The following is a 21,532-nucleotide window of genomic DNA, read 5'->3' as shown; positions in this document are numbered from 1 at the left end:
CAATGGGCAAGCACACAAGTCCTTCCCAAGCTTGGGGTAAAAACCAGTAACCCAAAAAGAAATGTTACAAATTGTGTCCAACCTTCAAAAAAGCCCACGTGTTCTTTTTACCATTTAGCTCGCAGTCCTGAATGCTTTTAAGTGCATTTTCAAGACAGAAAGAATATCCTTAGGGATGCCTTCACCCCCATTTCCCCCTTTAGAAGGCCACTGGATAGCTGGGTGCCTCATGAAAGGAGAAAAAAAAACACACAAAGCAGAGTGCAAAAACAAAAACAAAACTCAGAACAATTAACACACAATTTACAACTTTGTCCCCACAGTGTTTCAGACTAAAAACGCTAAAAAGTAAAGACCGAAGAAGCCTTAGCTCGCGGAAGGAGGTTGAGGGGTTAGCGGGAGGCTGAAAGCGAAAGTCTGCCTCTGTCACTTTGGCTTCGCAGAAGGTTAGAAAAGAAAACGAGCTGGTGAAGGAACCACCAGTGACACCTGACACACTGGATTAACTGGCTGGCTGCTCCCGTGACACCTTTTTTCACCCCCCCACACACTTGTTTTGCCACAGATAATGTTGGCACACATCATGTCACGGAGGCCATCAGGAGATGTGTTGCTATGCCATTAAAAGTGCTTGACGTGTGGCGGCCATGTTTGCTGTCAGCCTCCTTTTCTGTCGCGCCGAATCATCGCCTAAGAGCGATCTTCAACATATTTGAGATTAAAGTGCAGGTTCGTGGTGAGTTACGTGGGGGGAGGTGGGTGGGGTGGGGAGAGACCTTGTCAGCATCTTTCTTGTGAAGGATAACACCGGTACCTTTTTTCCGCCCCTCCGGGATTTTGTCAGACTCTTGGAAAGCCGTTGAGGAAAAAGGAAAGGAATCCCAAAAGTGACTTCTTGAGAGCACAATGTATTAAGCCAGGCCAACGACTCCAGCGAGGGAGTCACCAGCCGGTCAGAAGAGTCCAGCGGGACAGTGATTTCACCACAACTTTTCTTTTAGATGGATGAGAACTGCCCTTCTTCACCGGCGACATCTTGCACTCAATCTGCTGACTTGGGCATTTTGGGCCGGGCGTTCCGCAAAGGCCAAAACAAAAATTACTCCGGTAAAGATGGGGATAGGAATTAAAGAGTTGTGTGTGTCTGTTCCCAAAAGTCTCTGCGTTGGAGTGTTTTCTCCACTTAGAATATCAAATGATCCGATGTGGGTCACAGGAACTAGTTTGATTCGCGCCCCGTCGCCACACATTTACTGCCTCGGCGAGGGAGATGAGTCTTCATCTACCCCTCCCGTTCCCTCCCCCAGCACCTCAAGCCCCCAGTGCGAGGTGTTTGCTCCCTTGAATACCGCTTCTCAAGCAATGGCCTGGAAATAGATTGGAGTGTGAATGAGAGGAGCACCACACCCCTTCAGGCCTTCCTTTTCCTGTTAATTTCATTATCATCCTCTCAAAGCTTTTTGCGGCTCTTCAAATGCGAGAACAGGACTCATCTTGCCAGCCGATAAACGACTAAAAGCACCATTCTTTTGATCAGCGGAGGAATCCAGAAAGGGGAGATTGACAAAAGCACGAACGAAGCTAATGTGGAAGAAAAAGAATGCAAAGTACATGGCGCTCTTTTGATAATGTTAGCCAGGATCCTCAGATTTCTTGGTGAGAAGGTTGGGTAGGGGGGGGCCAAGTAAAAACCATCATCTTCCGTCGGGCCTCGGGGCACTGACAGATTAGCGATGCTACGCCACTGATGTCAACGTCAAAATAAAGGCTACAAATGTCACATCGCTGTAGTGACGGAAGAACGTCATCTCGCAGTCAGGCAATAACAAGTCCAAATCTAGATGACAAATATATGTTGAATATATCAACGGAGGCGCAGTGATCGACTGGTTAGCACTTCCGCCTCACAGTACAGAGGTTCAATTCCAGTTCCGGTTTTCTTTTGTGGAGTTTCCATGTTCTCTGCGTTTCTGCGTGTGTGGGTTTTCACCAGGTACTCCAGTTTCCACCCACATTCCGAAAATATGCCCCCTCGGTTCACAGGAGATTCAAATTTGTCACTCAGTGTGAATGTGAATGCAGATGTTTATGTGCTCTGCGATTTGTTGGCAAACAAACTGTCAAACGACTTTCTCCTGCTTTTGATATTTGACTCTTGACGGCGTAATACCGCCCACTTTATAGGGCAAACGAGACAGGAAACGTCTTCCTTTTAAACAACCACGCAAGATGAGGTAAACACAATTGTGAGAGAAATGCAACACGCGCCCAGATATAGCGTCGCTGGTGAGGCCAAAATAGAACTGTGCGGCTCGTAGTGACTCATCAAGGCTGAAAAATGAACCGCTTTTATCTTTTGGGGCAGGCATTTGCTAAAAACATTGTTTTTTTGTTTTTTTTTTCAAGTCAGTTCATTCAGAACTGACTTTGGAGAGTAACGTCTCAGGTAGGAGCAGCATAATCAGGTTGATTTCTCCCAGTCAGTGAAGAAATGTAACAATCAGAGTCATAACAGTAAAAAGCTCCAAAGAATATTCTCTGACAGCTCATTTTTCCATGTGAACTATAGAATTTGCTGCGCCTGCATTTCTCTCCCCATTGTGGTACTTGCAAAGGGAAAAAAAGCTTTCCGTTAGTATGTCATCTCTGATAAGGTGTCCAGGCATGAAGGGCAACGCGCCTACCTGAGGGGAATCGCTCAATGACGGGCTGGTTGTCCACCTGGAGCGTGGCGTTACCGCCGCTGCGCGTGAAGCGCACCACGTGGTATTTGCCGTCGCTCACCATCACCGCGCTCTCCTCAATGGCAATGTCGTCTGTTCCCACGTTGAAGATCACGCCGATCCTTCCCCTCTCCTGAAGACAGAGGTCGACGGCAGAGTTGTTGGTGAAAGGTGAAAAAATAAGGAACAATCGGCACTCGATACCAGTGTTTAGTACATACTAGGCGAAACGATCCTAGCTAGCGTAGCTAACATGCTAAAGGTGACGGCGACGTTTCGGCCATGAAGAAACAAACCGCCAACTTGACGCTGAAATACGATCGACTGCTGGACAAACAGTCAGCTCTTGGTGTTGGCGCTGATCTTCCTTTTTTCCTGCGGTGGCCATTTTGTCCGGCTGTTCAAATGTGCATTTTTTTTCTTTTCCCCCTACTTTCTTTCGTCCTATTTAGCATTTCTTGTCTTTTCTCTTCACTTTATTGTTATTTCTTTTTTCCTCTCTTGACTTCTTTTTATTTATCTAGCTATCCAGCTATTTATCTCGCTGGCTGTCTACCTATCTAGCTAGCTACCTAGCAAGTTCGCTATTTTCTATCTATTTGTTATCTATTAGCTATCTGGCTGGCTGGCTAGCTATCTAGCAAGCTCGCTATCTATTAGCTATATCTTTGAGAGTTTTGAAAGGTGTTTACAAATACAATGTATTTTTATTATTTTTATTACCTAGCTAGTTTTCTATCTATTTGAGTGACTTCCGGGTTGAGCGAACACTGGCACACGCGCCAGTGTGCCGCTGCTCACCCATAGAACTTATCCTGTGACTGTAAAGTGACCTTGAGAAATTTGAAAGGCGCTTATAAATGAAATGTATTATTCATATTATTTATGAGAAATGTTCCACTGATTTTGGTATTGAGAGTCTGTGCAAGCCCGGGAAGCAGACTGCAGAAATGCTATCAATGTTCTAATTGTCCAATAGCTGTGTGAGGCTTCACCACCTTCACACACCAGGCAATTGACAGCTTAAGTCAGCTCCCAAAACGATCAACCCTGCAAAGTCATCAAATTGGATTTGTTACATCCACACATCAGCATGATATCCACTTTGAAAGAGCGGAGTGGACTTGTGGGGACCCAGAGTGTGCATGAGGGGGCTTACCCCCACGCTGACGCTCGCCATCTCCAATTGTCATTGCTTTGAATTCACCCACAAACAATCACATCTCATACTGGCTTCCTGTCGTGATTCGGACCAAAGGTCAAAACCATTTACGGAGTCATGGAAGCGGAACTGCGTTTCAGTTGCACGCAAGGGTGTAAATATGGTGAGCAATATTAGCCCTCTTTTGCACACGTAAGGTCAAACCCGTTCGCGGGTGGGGCCATCCTCTGGTAGCAATCCAACGCCATCTGATTTATCTCTATTTGCCGCCTTCGCTATGCTCCCAAGTAAATGATGTGACTCTTGCTTAGGAGACCATTCGCTGTTTTAAAGAAACAAAATATCAACCACCGTAACATTAACAGAGTCGTAATGAGTAAATTAAGTAATTAAGTAAATAAGTGCAGAGGTTGGAGAGTATATTAATGGACAGAAACATCACTGTTGGAATTATAGGCCTCCAAATGCCTATTTTCGTCTCAAAATCCGTATTATTCAGCCTAGGACAAAGTATTCAAAAGATACAACTGAAGTTTTCCATAATATGGATCAGCTTAGGAGGTGAACTGATGACGGAAACGAAGCCCACCCATCCACTGAATGCTTCTGTGGAAATCTATGATGGAGAGCTCAAGAGCTTCCCAGACGTTTCCCAGTTCAAACAAGATATGCTGAGCTGGGAAAAGATTGGCATTGCTCCCAGAATCGGGAATCCCAAAGGAAGACTGCATCTCACAGATCAATGGTCCTTGTGGCTGAACAGAGCGAAACGCTCAGAATATCTGAGAATATCCGCTAGACTTCCACAAATTTTTTGGGCCCAAATTCCTTAGATCACATTTAGCCGATGCCATGGGGCGTGTAGTGTGACTTTTGTCATCGGTGGATGTTGTCACGGTTTGCGAGGTGGTGATGTTTGTGGATCCCAAATAAGCATGCAGGAGGGAGCAGCAGGTTGTATTTGACTAATTGTATTAAAATAAAGTAAGCAGGAACAAAATCTAAAACATCAAAGTCATCCGAACGGAAAAGTATCAAGGAAAACCACAAGTAAAAATCTCCCAAGATGAAACAAACCTGACAGTGTGAAGCAACCACATTCACAGTACAATGCAATGACCCGACCCTGAATGGTCGTGCTGGGAGTCCTTTTAACTGCCACTGATGAGGACGACCAACAACCTGTGCAACTGATGGCGGGGCCATCAGCGCTATCCGTTGGTCGCCAACCAGAACGTGACAGTCTGCCACGGATTGGAGCGACCAACACCTGTGAAGGTGCCGGCGGGGCCGACAGTGCCACCCGTTGGTTGCTAACCAGATCGTGATAGATATGACATGCCTCCTTCTTGTGATTGGATCTAAGTCCGACCATAGATCATTTAGACTTGTTGTTATTGGCCACTGAAAAATGTTCTGAAAACAGACTCAAAAACGCATCCAGTCCATATTTGAAGACAACATCCCAAGTAATGACTTTATGCTACATTTTGAGGTATGACAGGTGCTATGCTAATAAAGTTTATCAACGACCAGGGATGTAGTCGCGTCACAAAGGTCAAAGTCCAAGTCAAGGTATGGTCTGCAATTTTTTTAGTCAAGATCCAAATCCAGATGAGATCAAGAGTAAACCTTAAGACAGAAAAATACTGTTCTTGCGAGCACAAAATGAGAGAAATTACATTTTGTCATACACTCTTCTGCAATGCTATAGACCCTTTTTCTCTGTTTACCGCGTGTGCAGAAACAACAACAAATGTTAAAAACAAGCTTGCTTTCTGGATGTGGGCCCTCGAGAGTGAGATGAGGAGGAGACTGTACACTGGGGAACTGCAGCAAACTGCACCGAGCAGTCTGCGGCGTCTACAGAAACAGCGCAGAACTCAAAGCAAATGGATGTTTGCCATCTCTGTCTCTCTCAAGGACGTTTTTACCAATCACTAGTTTGTCACTGATCGTCTTTATTTCAAGTTTCTTTAAAAGGAGGATGTTTCATTTTTTAGAATAAAAAAAGTTACACTTGGTCGAATCCTAATTATATTTTGCAAGTCCAGTGAATTCGTTTTGAGACGGGTCAATTGTGAAGGAGCCCAAATTCAGTTAGGGACGACAAAAAAGTTCCAGAGCTGCTGCAGCTCCTTAGCGCCGTCCTAGTGGCTCTCCGTAGCTTTTTCAAAAATGTTTGAACATGGAAAAAAATGGATGCTGTAGGACAGGGGTCGGGAACCTATGGCTCTTTTGATGATTGCATATGGCTCGCCGATAAAACTAAACACATTGTCGTTTTTTTCGCCGTTCATTTCCCGTTGGGGCTGCAGTTGGCGGAAAGCGCAATTTTGATTGGATGACACTGATCTAGAATGGCCGAAAGCGCCATTTTGATTGGATGATAGTGGCCGTCATGTTGAAACAGGTAAACGCCCCTTTAAATGAGCCCAACTAGTGCACTTCAGCATGAATGCACCGGAGCATTAGAGGAGAGAAAATGTTCTGATTCTAATTTGCAATGAAACAATAGCATCGATGAAACAGTCGAATGTCAGTGACATTTTAACAAGCCCCATGTTAACGTTAGCATCAACATACTTCTGCGAGAAGTAGATTGCAGATAGCAAGTGTGGAAGCTTATGAGCCGTGTGCAGGCTAGCTAGTAGTAACTTCGCCTCTGGACCGGCAAATTGAATTTCATTCCGATCGTTTGCCTGGATTTTTACCAATCACGAGGAACGGAAGACCATTCATGTTAACGGTGAGTACTATCACAAAGTTATTTAAAATCATACATTCTGATATTTTGTTGAAAAGTGGCCGCGCGTGCGCGTGTGTGTGTGCGCGCGCACGCGAGCGTTTGTATGTGCGCATGCGTGTGACTCTCACTGAAAAACATTTCTAAATATTTTACTTTTATGGCTCTCTTAGTCAAAAAGGTTCCCGACCCCTGCTGTAGGACAACCATGACACAAACATTCTTAATGTTTTAAAATGCTGTAAAATTGTGAATATTTTTTGTTCCTTCAGACATATTTGTCATGGTCAGATCAGAGCAGTGTCATCAAATTTTACTTAATTGCAATGTTGATGACCGTTTTGTGCTTGGGGGTCTTTTGTTGAGCATCTTCATCTTTATTAAGTTCATAGAGTAGCTTATTCTGTAGCCACAAGGGGACACAAGCCAGTGTCTTATTGTGCCGGTCCCAAGCCCGGATAAATACAGAGAGTTGTGTCAGGAAGGGCATCCGATGTAAAAGCTTGGCCAAAACAAACATGCCAATCAAACCTCTGAAGATGGAGGACACTGCTTCGCTGTGGCCACCCCTGAAGGAAAAAACCGAAAGGAAAAAAATAATACATATTTGTATTACCTATTTTTGGTCCAACATGGCTCGTTCAACATTTTGGGTTGCGAACTCTGCTTTAAAGGACAACCGACGTCTTCAGACAAGTTGTGTCCATAATTTGTAAAATGGCTTCAAATGACATCTACTGAGCGTATGAATATTCAGGAAGTCTTGTTTTTGAGTTGGTGACGAGTCCGTACGTGACATCACTAAAGGACCCCCCCTTGACCGTAAAAAAGACGCATTGTAGCGGTCCTTCCATCACATCAATGTATTTTGCTATACCTGTTTGGTCTGGGGACCTCATGTTGCACCCAAAAGCCGCCAGAAGGCCAGAAGAGGGCGTCCAAGCTCCATATATGGAATTTATCAGTTTGTGGAAACGGAGGTGGCAACAGGAGGTCACCATTTTGTGCCTCTTTTTTTGGGTGAGAGATTTTCCCCCAATGTTGCCCTCAAAATGGCAAAAATAAATTCTTTAATCGATTGCAAACTTGTATGCTTTCCTCTTCAGAACTATTTGAATAATATTCATAATTGGATGTGTAACAAGAAAGCATATTCTCCGAATCTGAAGCCATTGTTTTGATTCACTCGCAATGCTATAAAATGTTTTTCTGGTGTCAGTTAAAAAACAAAAAAGTGACGTAGGTTGTCCTTTAAGAGAACCGTGCAAGCGTTTGGGTTATCCAGATACGATAGTTCTGTGACAGTACTGAATGTTGATCACGTGACGAGAGAGTAAAGTGATATATTGAGACACGTTAATTCAAGCGCGTCGACATTGAATCAATTCGTCAGCCCGGTGCATGCAGGTTGAAAGCCCACCAAGACAGACGGCGCTGCATTTAGCGACACTTTGACAGACACAAATGATCACACTCCATGATGAGGGCTAAATGGCAAAAAGTACTCCTCCCTCACAGTCGGGAGCTACTTAATCAATAACCTTCTGTTATGAACTCCCCGTCCGCCATCTCTCCAACCGGGTGAGCTCTGAAACTCAATACTGATCCTGAGGACCTGAATAGGGAATACGATCAGTAGGGGGAAGAGTAGTGAAGCACATCGATTCGAAATTGAATTGCGGCAGTTGATATCTTTTAGCTGCAGGAACGGAAAAAAAAAATATTTATATAATGAATAAAATCGTGGAGCGGGAATACCACGGGATCATCTCCATTAGCAGCCCTCGCGCTAGGCGGCTTAGAATAATCACAGCACCTTTGGCAGGAGAATTAATTCAATCTACGCTATTAAAACTGTAAATATCCGTCAAACTCACTCTCCCGTCAGCTTGGTGGCGGATCAGCGTTTGTGTTCTGCAACATTAGCGCTTTTTCCCAGTGCGGGTGGGTGTCAGGATATCATGACAGCGGCGTCAAGCCAGTGCTTCTTTGAGTCGGGGTGGGGGGAGGGGGTTCCTGGTGTGCGGTATGTAAGCGTCTCAACTACTTTTTAGTAGCCACCTAATGGGTTGGAGTTGTCAGGCGATGCCGACCGGGAAATGCTAGCGTATTCATCCGAATGTTGAATGAAGTGGAAAACCAGGTTTCACTCGGGTTTTCCGCACTCCTCACATCTTTTACATCAAAAAAAGAAGGAAAGAAAGAAAGAAAGAAAGAAAAAAAAGCTCAAATATGACCTTGCAAAAATCCCTGTTCTGGATAGAATAAGAATGATGTTGTGAGCGTACTCGGAGAGTTTTCAGTGATTGCGGTGGAAAAAATTGGAAAGGTGAGGTTGGGGAAGTAAATTGGGCCGATTTTGAAACATATTCTGATTCAACGAATGTTCACAAACCTTGATGATGATCCTTCGGGGGCACTTTTGGAACAACGGCGCCCGGCCGGGGTGGTGAGAATTTTATGGGTTCTTCAGAAGGAGGTTGGCAAGGACAAAAGAATCAAGACGCGCATTCTGATTTTGTGATCGTGATTTTATATGTCATCTCCTACGCTAATTTAATCAGACATGTAGACTGATCTCAATCAATTAATCTTGTCTGAAACAAAACAAACATACTGTATCTTACTTATGGTTGAAGAGGAAAAGAGCTGGCGTATTCATGAGCCTCTGGAGCAGGTGTCGGGAACCTATGGCTCGCGAGCCATATATGGCTCTTTTGATGATTGCATCTGGCTCGCCGATAAAACTAAATACACATTCTCGCTTTTTTGCTGTTCATTTCCTGTTTTGGGCAGCAGTTGGCGGAAAGCGCAATTTTGAGTGGATGATACTGACCTATGGCCGTTGATGTCGAAATAGGAAAACGCCCCCTTTTAAATAAGCCTGACGCATAAAAAGAGAAGTGGAGAGAAAACGTTCTGCCATAATTCTAATTTGCAATGAAACAATACCAGGAATGAAACAGTTGAATATCAGTGGCAATTTGACAAGCCCCATGCGAACGTTAGCATTAATATACTTCTGTGAGAATATACTTCTGCAAGAGACAGCAGAAGGCAAGCGTGCAAGCGTAATGAGTGGTGTGCAGGCTAGCTAGCAGTAGCTTCGCCTGTCGACCTGGCAAGTTGACTTTCATTCGTTTGGCTGGATTTTTTTTTACATTTCTAAATAGTTTACTTTTATGGCTTTTAAGGTTCTCAACCCCTGCTCTGGAGTAAAACGAGATAATCAGATCCGCCAGCTCTGAAATTTTATGATATTCTGAGATAGGGATTACTATTTTTGTCAGACATCCCAAAATGCACTCACTGAACCTGATGTCTTGCTGCCGTATCAGCTCTTCGCATCTCTTCTGCGAGGGTAATTTCCGTCGCCCCCACATGCCGCAGGCACCAGGCCTCGCAGAGCGAGAGCAAAACATTGGGCGCCGGCGGAGCAGCAGGGGGCTAATCTCCCATTCTGGAACGGCGACATTACGTAAAACACCCAAAGCGAGCGTCGCGAGGGCTCAATTGCCGGTACGATCAGCCGATGTCTCGTGACGGGGAGAATGTGTGGACGGCGGCTTTCACTCGCCATTTTGCTAAACCGGACAACTTTTTGATGTGTTTTTGCGATCTCTGCCAGTCACCTTAACGCACGCCGCCCGACATCTCAACATCTTAATAGCGTGTTAGCCAACTGGCTGCTTTCCATTCTGCTCTGCAAAAAAAGCTGTCGCTTTGCCCCGCACGATACCCACATAGGCTTACGCCAGAAAATGAAAATAGAACCCAATCGAGAAATAAAGACCATCACGTGAGCTCTGTCACTTGTTCCAAACCTGGCCACCCTATGGCAGTAGATTGCCAGACGGCCATATCGATGTCTACATGGGTCTCAACTACTTGCAGAGGATAAAGAATATGAGTTGCTTCAAGGATCTACTTTTCCCCATTGAAAATAAGAGCACATCTGCGGCATGCTCTGAATTAAATCCCAACTTGTCGAAATTCAAGACTCAAAGGGACTCCAGTCACTGGCCAAAACATTAGGTACACCCCTGATCAAAACGCATACAAAGCTCCCTCCTACGTTCCCTTGACACGTGCCGCAGGCATCCCCACGAGGATAAATTGCGGTTCAAAAAATGTGTGAAAACGACGACAAGTACATACTCGCGCGCCAGGGGGATCAGACACATGAACGTACAACACATGCGTGCCCCCCCCGGGAGTCGTCTCTTTACCTTGTTCATAATCCATGTAATTAATTTGCAGTACAAAACGAAACAGCTTCACCAAGCACTCCCAAATTTCGCTTTTATTTTGCCAAGAGTCACCGGCATCGTCTGGTTGTGTACATTCCCATCCGAAATAATTAGTGAGCGTTCACTTTGTGAGACATTGTGCGGGTGCGAGCTGCATCGCAGGTGCCTCTTGGGAACGAACGCGAGATGAAGAACGGGCTTTGATGGCGTAAACAGTGACGCGATTTTGTTTTTCGGGAGTGCGGCACATGTGGAGATAAAGCCGGCTTCCTTGTCTCATTTCATCTCCGGTTTGCATGTTGCGTTTGCCAGGCTGGCGGAAGCACATGGAGGGGTGTGTGAATGAGGGGCGGGGGGTGAATACACAATGAAAAAAAACTTAAACCGGAGATTACTTCTTCACTCCCCCCATTCCTTTTGATTTTTTTAACACTTTGATGGTGTAACAGCGCATGTGGCTTAAGGCGAGCGGAGCGTTTTCACCCCTGCCGCATGGCTGAAAAGGGAAAGAACGACTGTGACCTTTGCGGGAAATCGGGGGGAAAATGTTTTCCTTCGCCATTGTTTTTCCGCTCCTTGCTTCATTTGCCTTTCGCCTGCTCCATCTGCCTTCCTGTCACTCCTACGCAGATACAAAAGCTGCAGCGCAAATCCTTTTCGAACTTTCTGCTGTATGTGATGTGGATGTACAAAAAAAGGAGGGCAATCGCCGTTGTCCTTCCAATTCTCACGACAAATGTCACTACGCTGGGTGACGGATAAAATCTCTCTCTCTCTCTCTCTCTCTCTCTCTCTCTCTCTCTCTCTCTCTCTCTCTCTCTCTCTCTCTCTCTCTCTCTCTCTCTCTCTCTCTCTCTCTCTCTCTCTCTATATATATATATATATATATATATATATATATATATATATATGTATGTATGTATGTATATATATATATATATATATATATATATATATATATATATATATATATATATATATATATATATATATATATATATATATATATATATATATATATATATATATATATATATATATATATATATATATATATATATATATATATATATATATATATATATATATATATATATGTATGTATGTATGTATATATATATATATATATATATATATATATATATATATATATATATATATATATATATATATATATATATATATATATATATATATATATACAGTAAAGTCTTGTTATATCGATATCGTTTATATTGATAATACTGCTTATAACAACACTATTTTCATTTCCCGTGCACATTTCTAGTCTTTTTTGATTGAAGTGTTTGTGTTAAAAGGTAAAAATGGGAAGCAGAAGACGATTGATAACTTGCATACATAATACAGTAAGATGTAAGCGTTGAAGTTTCCCTGTTGTGTTATGTACATGCCCACTGTACTGTATATGAATGCAATCGTTTTTTGCAACAATGTTTCTTGTTTTGTCTGCTGAAGCGTGATGATTTTGAAAATTACCGTACATTCCATACTGTGTATTAAAGGACAACCAATGTCACTTTTTATTCAAATTCAAAACACCAATAAAAATGACTTCACGCCAAGACGTCTTGCATTGCTTGTGAATCCAAACAATGGCTTCAGATTCGGATAATATACTTTCTTGTTACACATCCAGTTATGAATATGATTCAAATACACTGTAGCTCTGAAGAGGAAATCATACATGTTTGCAATCGATTAAAGAATTATATGTGCCGTTTTGAGGCAACATTGGGGGAACATCTCTCACCGAAAAAAAAGGCACAAAATGGCGAGCTAATGGCCAGCTCCGTCTCTTATATGGCGCTTGGATGCCCTCTTTTGGCGGCTTTTGTTAATGCAGTTCGGCGCAGGACGGATATATCGACAGTACGGTTATATTGACATTTTTTCTAACTCCCGAGAATATCGATATAACGAGACTTTACTATTATTACAGTAAAGTCTCGTTATATCGATATTCAAGGGAGTCCGAAAAAATATCGATATAACCGGGACTATCGATATATCCGACCCTGCGCCGAACTGCATTAAACAAAAGCCGCCAAAAGAGGGCAGCCAAGCGCCATATAAGAAACAGAGCTGGCCATTAGCTCCCTTTTTTTTGGGTCAGAGATGTTCCCCCAATGTTGCCTCAAAATGGCACATATAATTCTTTAATGATTGTAAACATGTATGCTTTAATCTTCAGAACTACAGTGTATTTGAAACATATTCATAACTGGATGTGTAACAAGAAAGCATATTATCCGAATCTGAAGCCATTGTTAGGATTCACAAGCAATGCAAGACGTCTTGGCGTGAAGTCATTTTTATTTGCATTTGAATGAAAAGTGACATCGGCTGTCCTTTAATACACAGTATGGAATGTTAATAATTTTCAAAATCATCGCGCTTCAGCAGACAAAACAAGAAACATTGTTGCAAAAAACGATTGCATTCATATACAGTACAGTGGGCATGTACATAACACAACAGGGAAACTGCAACGCTTACATCTTACTGTATTATGTATACAATTTAAAAAAGTAATCAATCTTCTTCTGCTTCCCATTTTTACCTTTTCACACAAACACTTCAATCTCGTCTGCTACACACGAGCTAGCGTCTGAAAATGAAAATGGCTCTGCTACATGGGTGCTGGGCACGTAACCAAGTCACCTGACCAAGTTGACCAATGGCGCGACCGATGGCGTGTCACGTGACAAAGTCACACGGCCAAGTCGACCAATAGCGCGACCGATGGCGGCTCATGTGACCAAGTCGACCAATGGCGCGACCGATGGCGGCTCACGTAACAAGACACGTGACCAAGTTGACCAATGGCGCGACGGATATATCGATATAAACAACAAAAATGGCCGGCTGGGGATGAAAAGGAGCACCGTAATAACCGGATTATCATAATAACCGGGTATCGTACTAAACGGTACTAATTATACATAAAAAGACTAGAAATGTGCAAGGGAAATGAAAATAGTATCGTAATAAGCGGTACTATCGATATAACCGATATCGATATAACGAGACTTTACTGTATTATTATTATTATTAATTTGTGCTATAATTAAGACCTAGTACAAGGACCCTTCCATCATCAACAACTGTCAAAATCTGGTCAATTCCATGCCAAAACACATCACTGCACATGCATCTGGATTCCGTCTCCCATTTGGGATTGCATTGACCTCCGTTCGAGCCTTACACACATGGCGCTCGCGTCTCGCTGCACCAGCTGCTGCCTGTCTGCCTGAACAGGTGCCGATTTGATGTTCTCACATCCTAACATTGCACGAGACACAAAAAGAGGCACCGGTAAACATCTGCACAAAGTCACAGGAACGCTAATCATTCGGACGTTAATGAGCTGACAGTGTGTGCCGGTGAACATGTTAGCGCTTGACAAAGATCTCGCACACGTTTGCTGCAGGGTTGCATTCTGGGTAGCAAGAAAGCTAATTTGGGAGCGTGTCAAGATGTCGTCAAAAAAATAAAATAATATAATAATGGGGAAAAAACGAGGAGACAAGAATGATAAACTGTCCCTCCGACAAGTTCATTCATTGCAGAATTAAATAAACAAAATAGTCTCAAATTCTGTCTTAACCCGCGTCGCCAGGCAGACGTCAACACTCACGTCATTCAGTGATTGTTTGCATATTTCACCTCACGAGCGCGGTCATCTCTAATTAATCAAACACCCCCCTTCTCTCTTACAGGGTCACGTGGCTGCTGTCAAAACAAAGACGCGAGAGCAATTAATTGTTTTTCCTCACGCGATACTGACAATGAATCACCCAAAAAGGTCTCTGTTTCTTCATTTTCATAATTGCGACACCCCAATTAGCATAAATCATCTTCCGCTCACCCCCCCCCCCCCCCCTCCCCGCACCCCGTTGATTGCAATCGTCCGTCCCATTTGCCGCTTGGGCTTTCCGTCGCCTATCTGCGCCCTTCCTGCTCCAGCGCAACGTCAAGACGGATGTCATCCGGCTTGGATGTATAAATAACAGCGCTCGCCAGCTTAATAGCTCTTCACGTGGCAGATAAACGTCAGCGCTTATATTGGCGGCGCTCTGCGTCGCATCAACCTGCCCGGCGCAGCAACAGGCTGCACAATCACAAGGGTAATCCGTAACGCAGCCGGTTTAATCTGATGCAAAATTGCTGATGGTACATGTCATGTAAGGAAGGGTGGGGCAGGGGTTGGTCTTTCACTGTCAACCATATTGAAAAAGAGAGAAGGGATTGAAGACCCATTTGTCCATTTTCTGATCTGCTTTATCCTCACGAGGGTCACAGTGGGTGCTGAAGCCTATCCCAGCTGTCTTTAGGCAGTCAGCGAGGGACACCCTGAACCGTTTGCCAGCTAATTGCCGGGCACACAGTGACAAAAAAACTACCACACTCACACCGAGGGACAATTTAGAGCTAAGGTGTCAAAGTCAAGGCCAAATATGGCCCGCCTCGTTATTTTATTCGGCCCACGAAAGCAAATCAAATTTGTGAAGTCCCACGATGGTTGCTAAAGTGTGAACCAAAATTTCAGGTCCCATGTAAACTACAATAACAGAACTTAATTTTTGACTTAAAATTTGAAAACTAGTTATTCATTAATTTGTGGAGGGGATGAATTATTCTAATGGCTTCCCGAGATTCATAACGGCCCCTGAGAGGAAACCGGAATTACAATGTACCCCGTCACAAAAAATTACTTTGACAGCCTTGATTTAGAAAGTTCAATCAGGCTGCCGTGCGTGTTTTTGGAATGTGGGATAAAACCGGAACACCCGCAGAAAACCCACGCAGTCCCACAGAAAATAATGGGAATTGAACCCATGACCTCTGCAATGTGATGTTGATGCGCTAACCACTGGCCACCACAACTGAAAAAGTGGACTCTACACACTCACACACACACACACGCACACACACACACACGCACGCACGCACGCACACACACACACACACAGGCACACCAGTTTCGTATTTCAAGTTCTCTATTTTGAACATTGACCCCACAAAAAAAAATATATAAAACAATCTTTTTATGACTTTTTAGATGGCACCACAGAATTCTAAATCAGAGGTGGGCAATTCATTTTGCAAAGGGGCCACACAAGACACTGGAACACTTGCCGACGGCCAAGCCAAAACACCCCAAAACGACTTTGTCAAGACATTTTTTTTCAATTTCCTTTTAAATAACAATTAGTCTCAGTCCAAAAAAATGTACGGATGTGATGTTCAAATTATGTAATACATGCATACACACGACACCAATTGTGCACACGCTATTCTTCCGCAACATTATCAAACCTGACACAAGCAACGGACAAGGATCTGGAAGAGTTAATGATCCGTAGAAGACTCAGCATGGATGACTCAGCGTGGACCCTCCAGGCTGCCAAAATGGGCTCATTGTGATCACAACAGTGAAAAGAAACCATTTCGCTGTGTGCTAACATGTCGCAGCTGCTGATCTGACAAGGCCGTGCTCATGCCAACAAGGCTGTCATTAAAGCGGAGTTTTTATGTTCTTTTGTCTATTTAGGGTGGGGGGGCTTATTAAACATTTTGCGGTAAGTAAAAAAAAGACATAAAAAAATCCTCGTTTCTTTCATTTGGTGGCAAATTGCTTCAATCTTGCCAACCGCACCATGTTTTTCTGGTTCAGGGGTGGCTCATAAAGTACAGTATATCAAATATGGAGACATCAAATTTTACACAGGGCCGCAGAGCCCTGCTGATTGACTATTTAGAGCAATTCATACATACATACATACATACATACATACATACATACATACATACATACATTTTTTTCACCGCCGCTCTCCTCCTCCCACCTCACTCTGTCAACCTTACGATGCTCGCGGGAGGGCCGCAATCGGATGAATCATGAATGCCCATCTGGAGAACATTAACGTCGATGCGAACCATTTTGGTACCATTCTTCTCCATAAAACACAGGTCAGCGCGTCTCAGTAGTTCGCCGTGTCCATAAAAACAAACAAAAAAAAGCCAGTTTGAGCGATGTTAGCGCTGAGATCAAGGAGAAGCTTCTGCGATAAAAGCACACAAATACAGGATGCGTGGTGTGTTCAAGGACCACACAGAAAATGGAGGAAATAGCGGCATAGTCAATGAGTTATTGCAAAGGACTTACTTGATGTCAGATTTTATTATTATTATTGTTTTCTGCCTCGAGCCCTTGTTTTTAAAATAAAAATGGTCTGCATTTTGTATTGCCGTGCTACTTTCCCATCAGCGTCCCATCAACGCGTTCGTTTGTTTTGCCTCCCGCTGCTCTACGGCGACTGGCGATTGGAGTCTCGACCCCATGTGTGCGTAAGCGTCACTATCTCACGCCGGCATCAGACAGGCCAATAATGAAGGTGTCGCGGGCCTTCATCTCGCCATTCGAGTTTTCGGAGCAGCAAGTAAGCCTTCTTTTTCAACAGCTGTCTGGACTCGTGTTTGTCGATCAGTCTGCCGGACCCCCACAGTATAATCTTGCCCAAAATGGGTTCCGACTCGCTAAAGTGGAGCCTCTTAATGAGCTGACCGACAAGTGATGGAGGGCATTATCAGGACCGGCGGATGCTGTGCTCCATTCCTGTCCGCTTTGTGTATCCGAGATGTCGCCGACTACCCCTCCCGCCCCCACACCCCCTGTGTAAAATCCACTTAATGCACAATCATATAAATCTTTTCCTCAAATGCCACATTCATATGCTTACCAAAAAAATAAATAAGAATATCTACAGCCGGCCGAAGGATACCACCGCCACCAATTCCCCCGTGTCCGTGCATTGTGTGTGTCGGCACACATTGAGATGGGCTGGCAGGATTTGGGACAAGACGGATCACCTGGCAGCGACGATTGCACATGCACCTGTTTATGCTGCAGCACTCCAGGGGACAAAGCGCGGGAACATATCTTGCAAACGGTACCGAAAATCAGACAAAGAAATTGTTTTCATCCAAGGAGGGGGGGAGTGTTGCCGCATAGAATGCAAAAAAGTGGAATATCCGAGTATGAATGAAGCTTCAACATTTGTAAAAGTGTTGCAGCAAGATCCTATGGAAATGCTATGCTAGTCACACTCCCACCCCCAACAAAAATGAGTGTTTGTTTTTTAATAAGGAAAAGAGCTTTACTCCAATAAATTCTCAGATGTCAATCATTTAATTGTGTCAGGACTTAATGCTGCAATGCGGTAAGTAAAAAAAGCAGAGGGCGCATTGTGATGGTAGATTGCGCCCCCAATGAATCTGACAGATTATGCCGACTCATTCACTGCCATTCCCGAATTTATTTGAGAATTGAAAAGTTTGACGGTGTGCGCCATTCCCGAATTTGTTCGTGTGTTGTTTTTTTCCTGCCAATTAAGCGCTGGTCAGACCTCTGGCAATGTTTTTTTCTATTCCACGAGGGGGCAGCATTTGCCTTTTGTCCACGTTAGAGCGTTGTTACAGCTTCAGCAGTTGTTAAAACGCTATATAAATCAATATATATGTATTGCATTGCATTTTGTACAGCCACCCCCATTTGAAGCTCAGATAACCCCAGACCCATATAACTTAGGAATTAACTGTTTTTTAACTTAAAACAGACTATTTTCTTACAGTGTATTTTAGGTGTTCAATTACCTGACATGTTTCGGCGTATACTTCCGCCTTCGTCAGAGTGTCACGGATGTTGTTGTGACGCACTTTTTTTCAGCTGGTGTTACTATAAGGCCGTGGCCTCCTTGTCAGATCTGACAGGCAAGTCACGCCCCGCTCGTCCCTCCAGGGTACTGCTCCAGGTGGGAAAGAGCATGTAAGCCCCCTCATCCCTGTTGATGGTCCTCGGTTCTTTCTTCCGGATTTCAATGGCCTCCCTGATCCAGCGCTGATGTTTGTTTTCTTCGGTGCGGATGATGTGATTTTCTCTTTTGCAGTAGTCTGTTATGGCTGATTTATGGCGTGCCTGTTGTGCTTGTTCTTTTATTGCTCTTGTTTGTATTTTTACTGTCTCCTTCTCACACTCCTTCTTGTGCTCTTTTTTTCTTGTATTAAAACTCCTTCCTGTCTCCCCGATGTATGATTTATTGCATGACTTGCATGGGATTTCATATATTGAGTTGCATTTATTTTCCGGGTATATTTTGTCCTTTGCGTGAACCAAGATCTGTCGGAGAGTTGTGTGTGGTTTGACCGGTGTGTTTATGTTGTGTTTCCTCATTGCTCTTTGTATGCGTTCTGTGATCCCGCTCATGTATGGCAATGTTACCATTGCTCTGTGTTCTTGTTTGTTTGTTTGCTTTTTCGTTCTCCCCTGTCTTGTGTCGTTTTTGTTTTTGACCTGCTCTGCACCTTTAGTTATTGCCCACTGAGGATATTGACATTTTTGTAGTGCGTGTTGTATGTGTTTTTCCTCCTGTGTTGTGTCCTCCGGGTCCGTGATTATTGTGGTGAGTTCATGTAATGTTCTGACGACTGACAACTTATGGATAGTGGGGTGTTCAGATGTCCAAAGGAGATATTGGTCGGTATGTGTGGGTTTCCTCTGCATTTTTTTTTAATATCTCCGTTGTCCATGTGGTGTATGTTCAAGTCCAAGAAGGCGATGGATTGGTTTGTTTCCTCTTCATGGGTGAACTTGATGCTGCCTGTGGTGTCTATGGAGTTGAGGTGATCCGTAAGCTGTTGTGTATGTCCTGTTTAGATTTTTTCCAGAATGTCGTCCATATATCGTTTCCATAATGTTGGTTTGTATGTTTCCGGGGCTGTTGAAAGGGCTTTCTGTTCCCGGTCCTCCATGAAGAAGCCACACAAGATGGCAGAGAGTGGCGAACCCTTCTTTTTGTCTGTATATGGTGTTTCTGAATTAGAAATATGTGGATGTGGCAATGAACTGGAGTAGCTGGGTTATGTCATGTGCTGTTAGATTTGTGCGTCTTTTTGTGATATGAACATTTCATCTTTCTGTACTTTTATGCTGGCCAGTTCTGTAGTGAGCTGCTTTGAGTTCTCGCAGTGTTGGACCGTGTGTCCCAGTAACGGTTTTATTATTTCTGATAGTGCTTTTGAGAGGTTGTACGTGACGATGCTGTCTACTATGGGGCGGAGAGGTGTATCTGGTTTGTGTATTTTTGGTGTGCCGTATATCCTGGGGATGATGTTTGCTGTGGGTACCAGGTGGTTGTATTACTGTTTGTTTATTTTATTTTCGTTTCATAGGGGTTTGAGTAGTGCTTTAAGTTTGTTTTTCTTTTCTTTTGTTGGGTCTTTCTTTAATATTTCATAGGCGTCTTCCTGTAATAACTGCTGCATCTGTTTTTCGTATTTTTCCGTGTCTATAATCACTGTTGTTCTGCCTTTGTCTGCTGGGAGGATTGTGATGTTTTTGTTTTTTGATAGTGTTATCATGGCTCTTGCTTCCTCTTTAGTAATATTACTGGGTGGTGGTTTGGCCGTTTTTAACATGCCTGCTATTTCGTTGCGCAGTGCTGCTTTTTGTCCTGTGTTCTGTATTTTTTCGCATGCTAATTCCGTTACTAGAATGAATTCTCCATATGGTATTTTCTTGGGGGTGACTCAGAGAGGCCATTGAAATCCAGAAGCGAGAACCAAGGACCATCAACAGGGATGAGGGAGCTTACATGCGCTCTACCACCTGGAGCAGTATCCTGGAGGGACGAGCGGACAGCAAGGGGCGTGACTTGCCTGTCAAATCTGACAGGTAGATCACTCCCTCATAGTAACACCAGCTGAAAAAGGAGTGTGACAACAACATCCGTGACACTGACGAAGGCGGAAGTATACGCCGAAGCATGTCAGCTAATTGAACACCTAAAATACACTGTCTATTAGAAAATAATCTGTTTTAAGTTAGATATCAAGTAGATAGGATGAACTTAATACATCTATAACTCTTTTTTTTCCTGATCAAATCTAAGATTTCCTGCAATTTGAATGAAAATGACAAAAACCCTGGCCCTGGAGTGCATTTTTGCATATCGCATGGCAGTGAATGGGTTAAAGTTCAAATAGGGGACATAAAATGCGCCTAACCGAGGCTAAATGTTAGCATGTCAATGACCTTTTTTATGTTGCCATTGCTTATATCATTCACGGCTTTAATCCTGCAGATTAAAAACATGTTTTTAATCAGAAAAATAGCAATCGGTAGTATTCTGCTTCGATGACTAAATTGTTTGAATATATTTGCATAAACTATCATGATTTAATGCCGCAATCCGATACGGTGCGGTGCTTCAATTCATTGTGCCTATCTTGGCCAAGGAGGCACCTTTTGAATATAGATATTTATCATAGAGGATAAAGAAGATATGCCTGCACACGTGTATCTATTGGATTATGGATTGCTCAATGGCCCTTTTGATTAAAAGTGTAAAAAAATGTATTGATTTTTTTTATTTTGTATTTTTATTGTTGGGAATATTATGAGGCATGCATAGTAACACCCAAGCATGACGGTATCCTACACGCCGATTAGCTTGAATATTTCATTATAGGAACGCCCACTGATGTTTACAAGCGAGCCGTGGCTCGGCCCCAGTGAATGTTCACTTGGCCACGGTTTAACGGCACCTCTGTGTGACGGAGCCAGGCTCCC

General features: G+C 43.5%; 1 protein-coding gene across 7 annotated transcripts in view; it reads right to left on the bottom strand.

Moving 5' to 3' along the window:
* The window catches only part of nrxn2b (neurexin 2b), a 406,291-nt gene that overhangs the window by 17,893 nt on the left and 366,866 nt on the right, over window positions 1-21,532 (bottom strand). For all 7 annotated transcript variants that reach the window (XM_088990599.1, XM_088990598.1, XM_088990595.1 and 4 more), the window contains one exon: window positions 2,685-2,856. In XM_088990599.1, the coding sequence (XP_088846725.1) occupies window positions 2,685-2,856 (172 nt within the window). The remainder of the gene's footprint in view (window positions 1-2,684; window positions 2,857-21,532) is intronic.

This window comes from Hippocampus bargibanti, linkage group LG02 (assembly GCF_051943395.1).
Source record: "Hippocampus bargibanti isolate YZ-2025 linkage group LG02, ASM5194339v1, whole genome shotgun sequence".
NCBI classification, from domain to species: domain Eukaryota; kingdom Metazoa; phylum Chordata; class Actinopteri; order Syngnathiformes; family Syngnathidae; genus Hippocampus; species Hippocampus bargibanti.
Note: the sequence above shows the minus strand (reverse complement) of the source record. Positions and strands in the feature narration are given on the sequence as shown.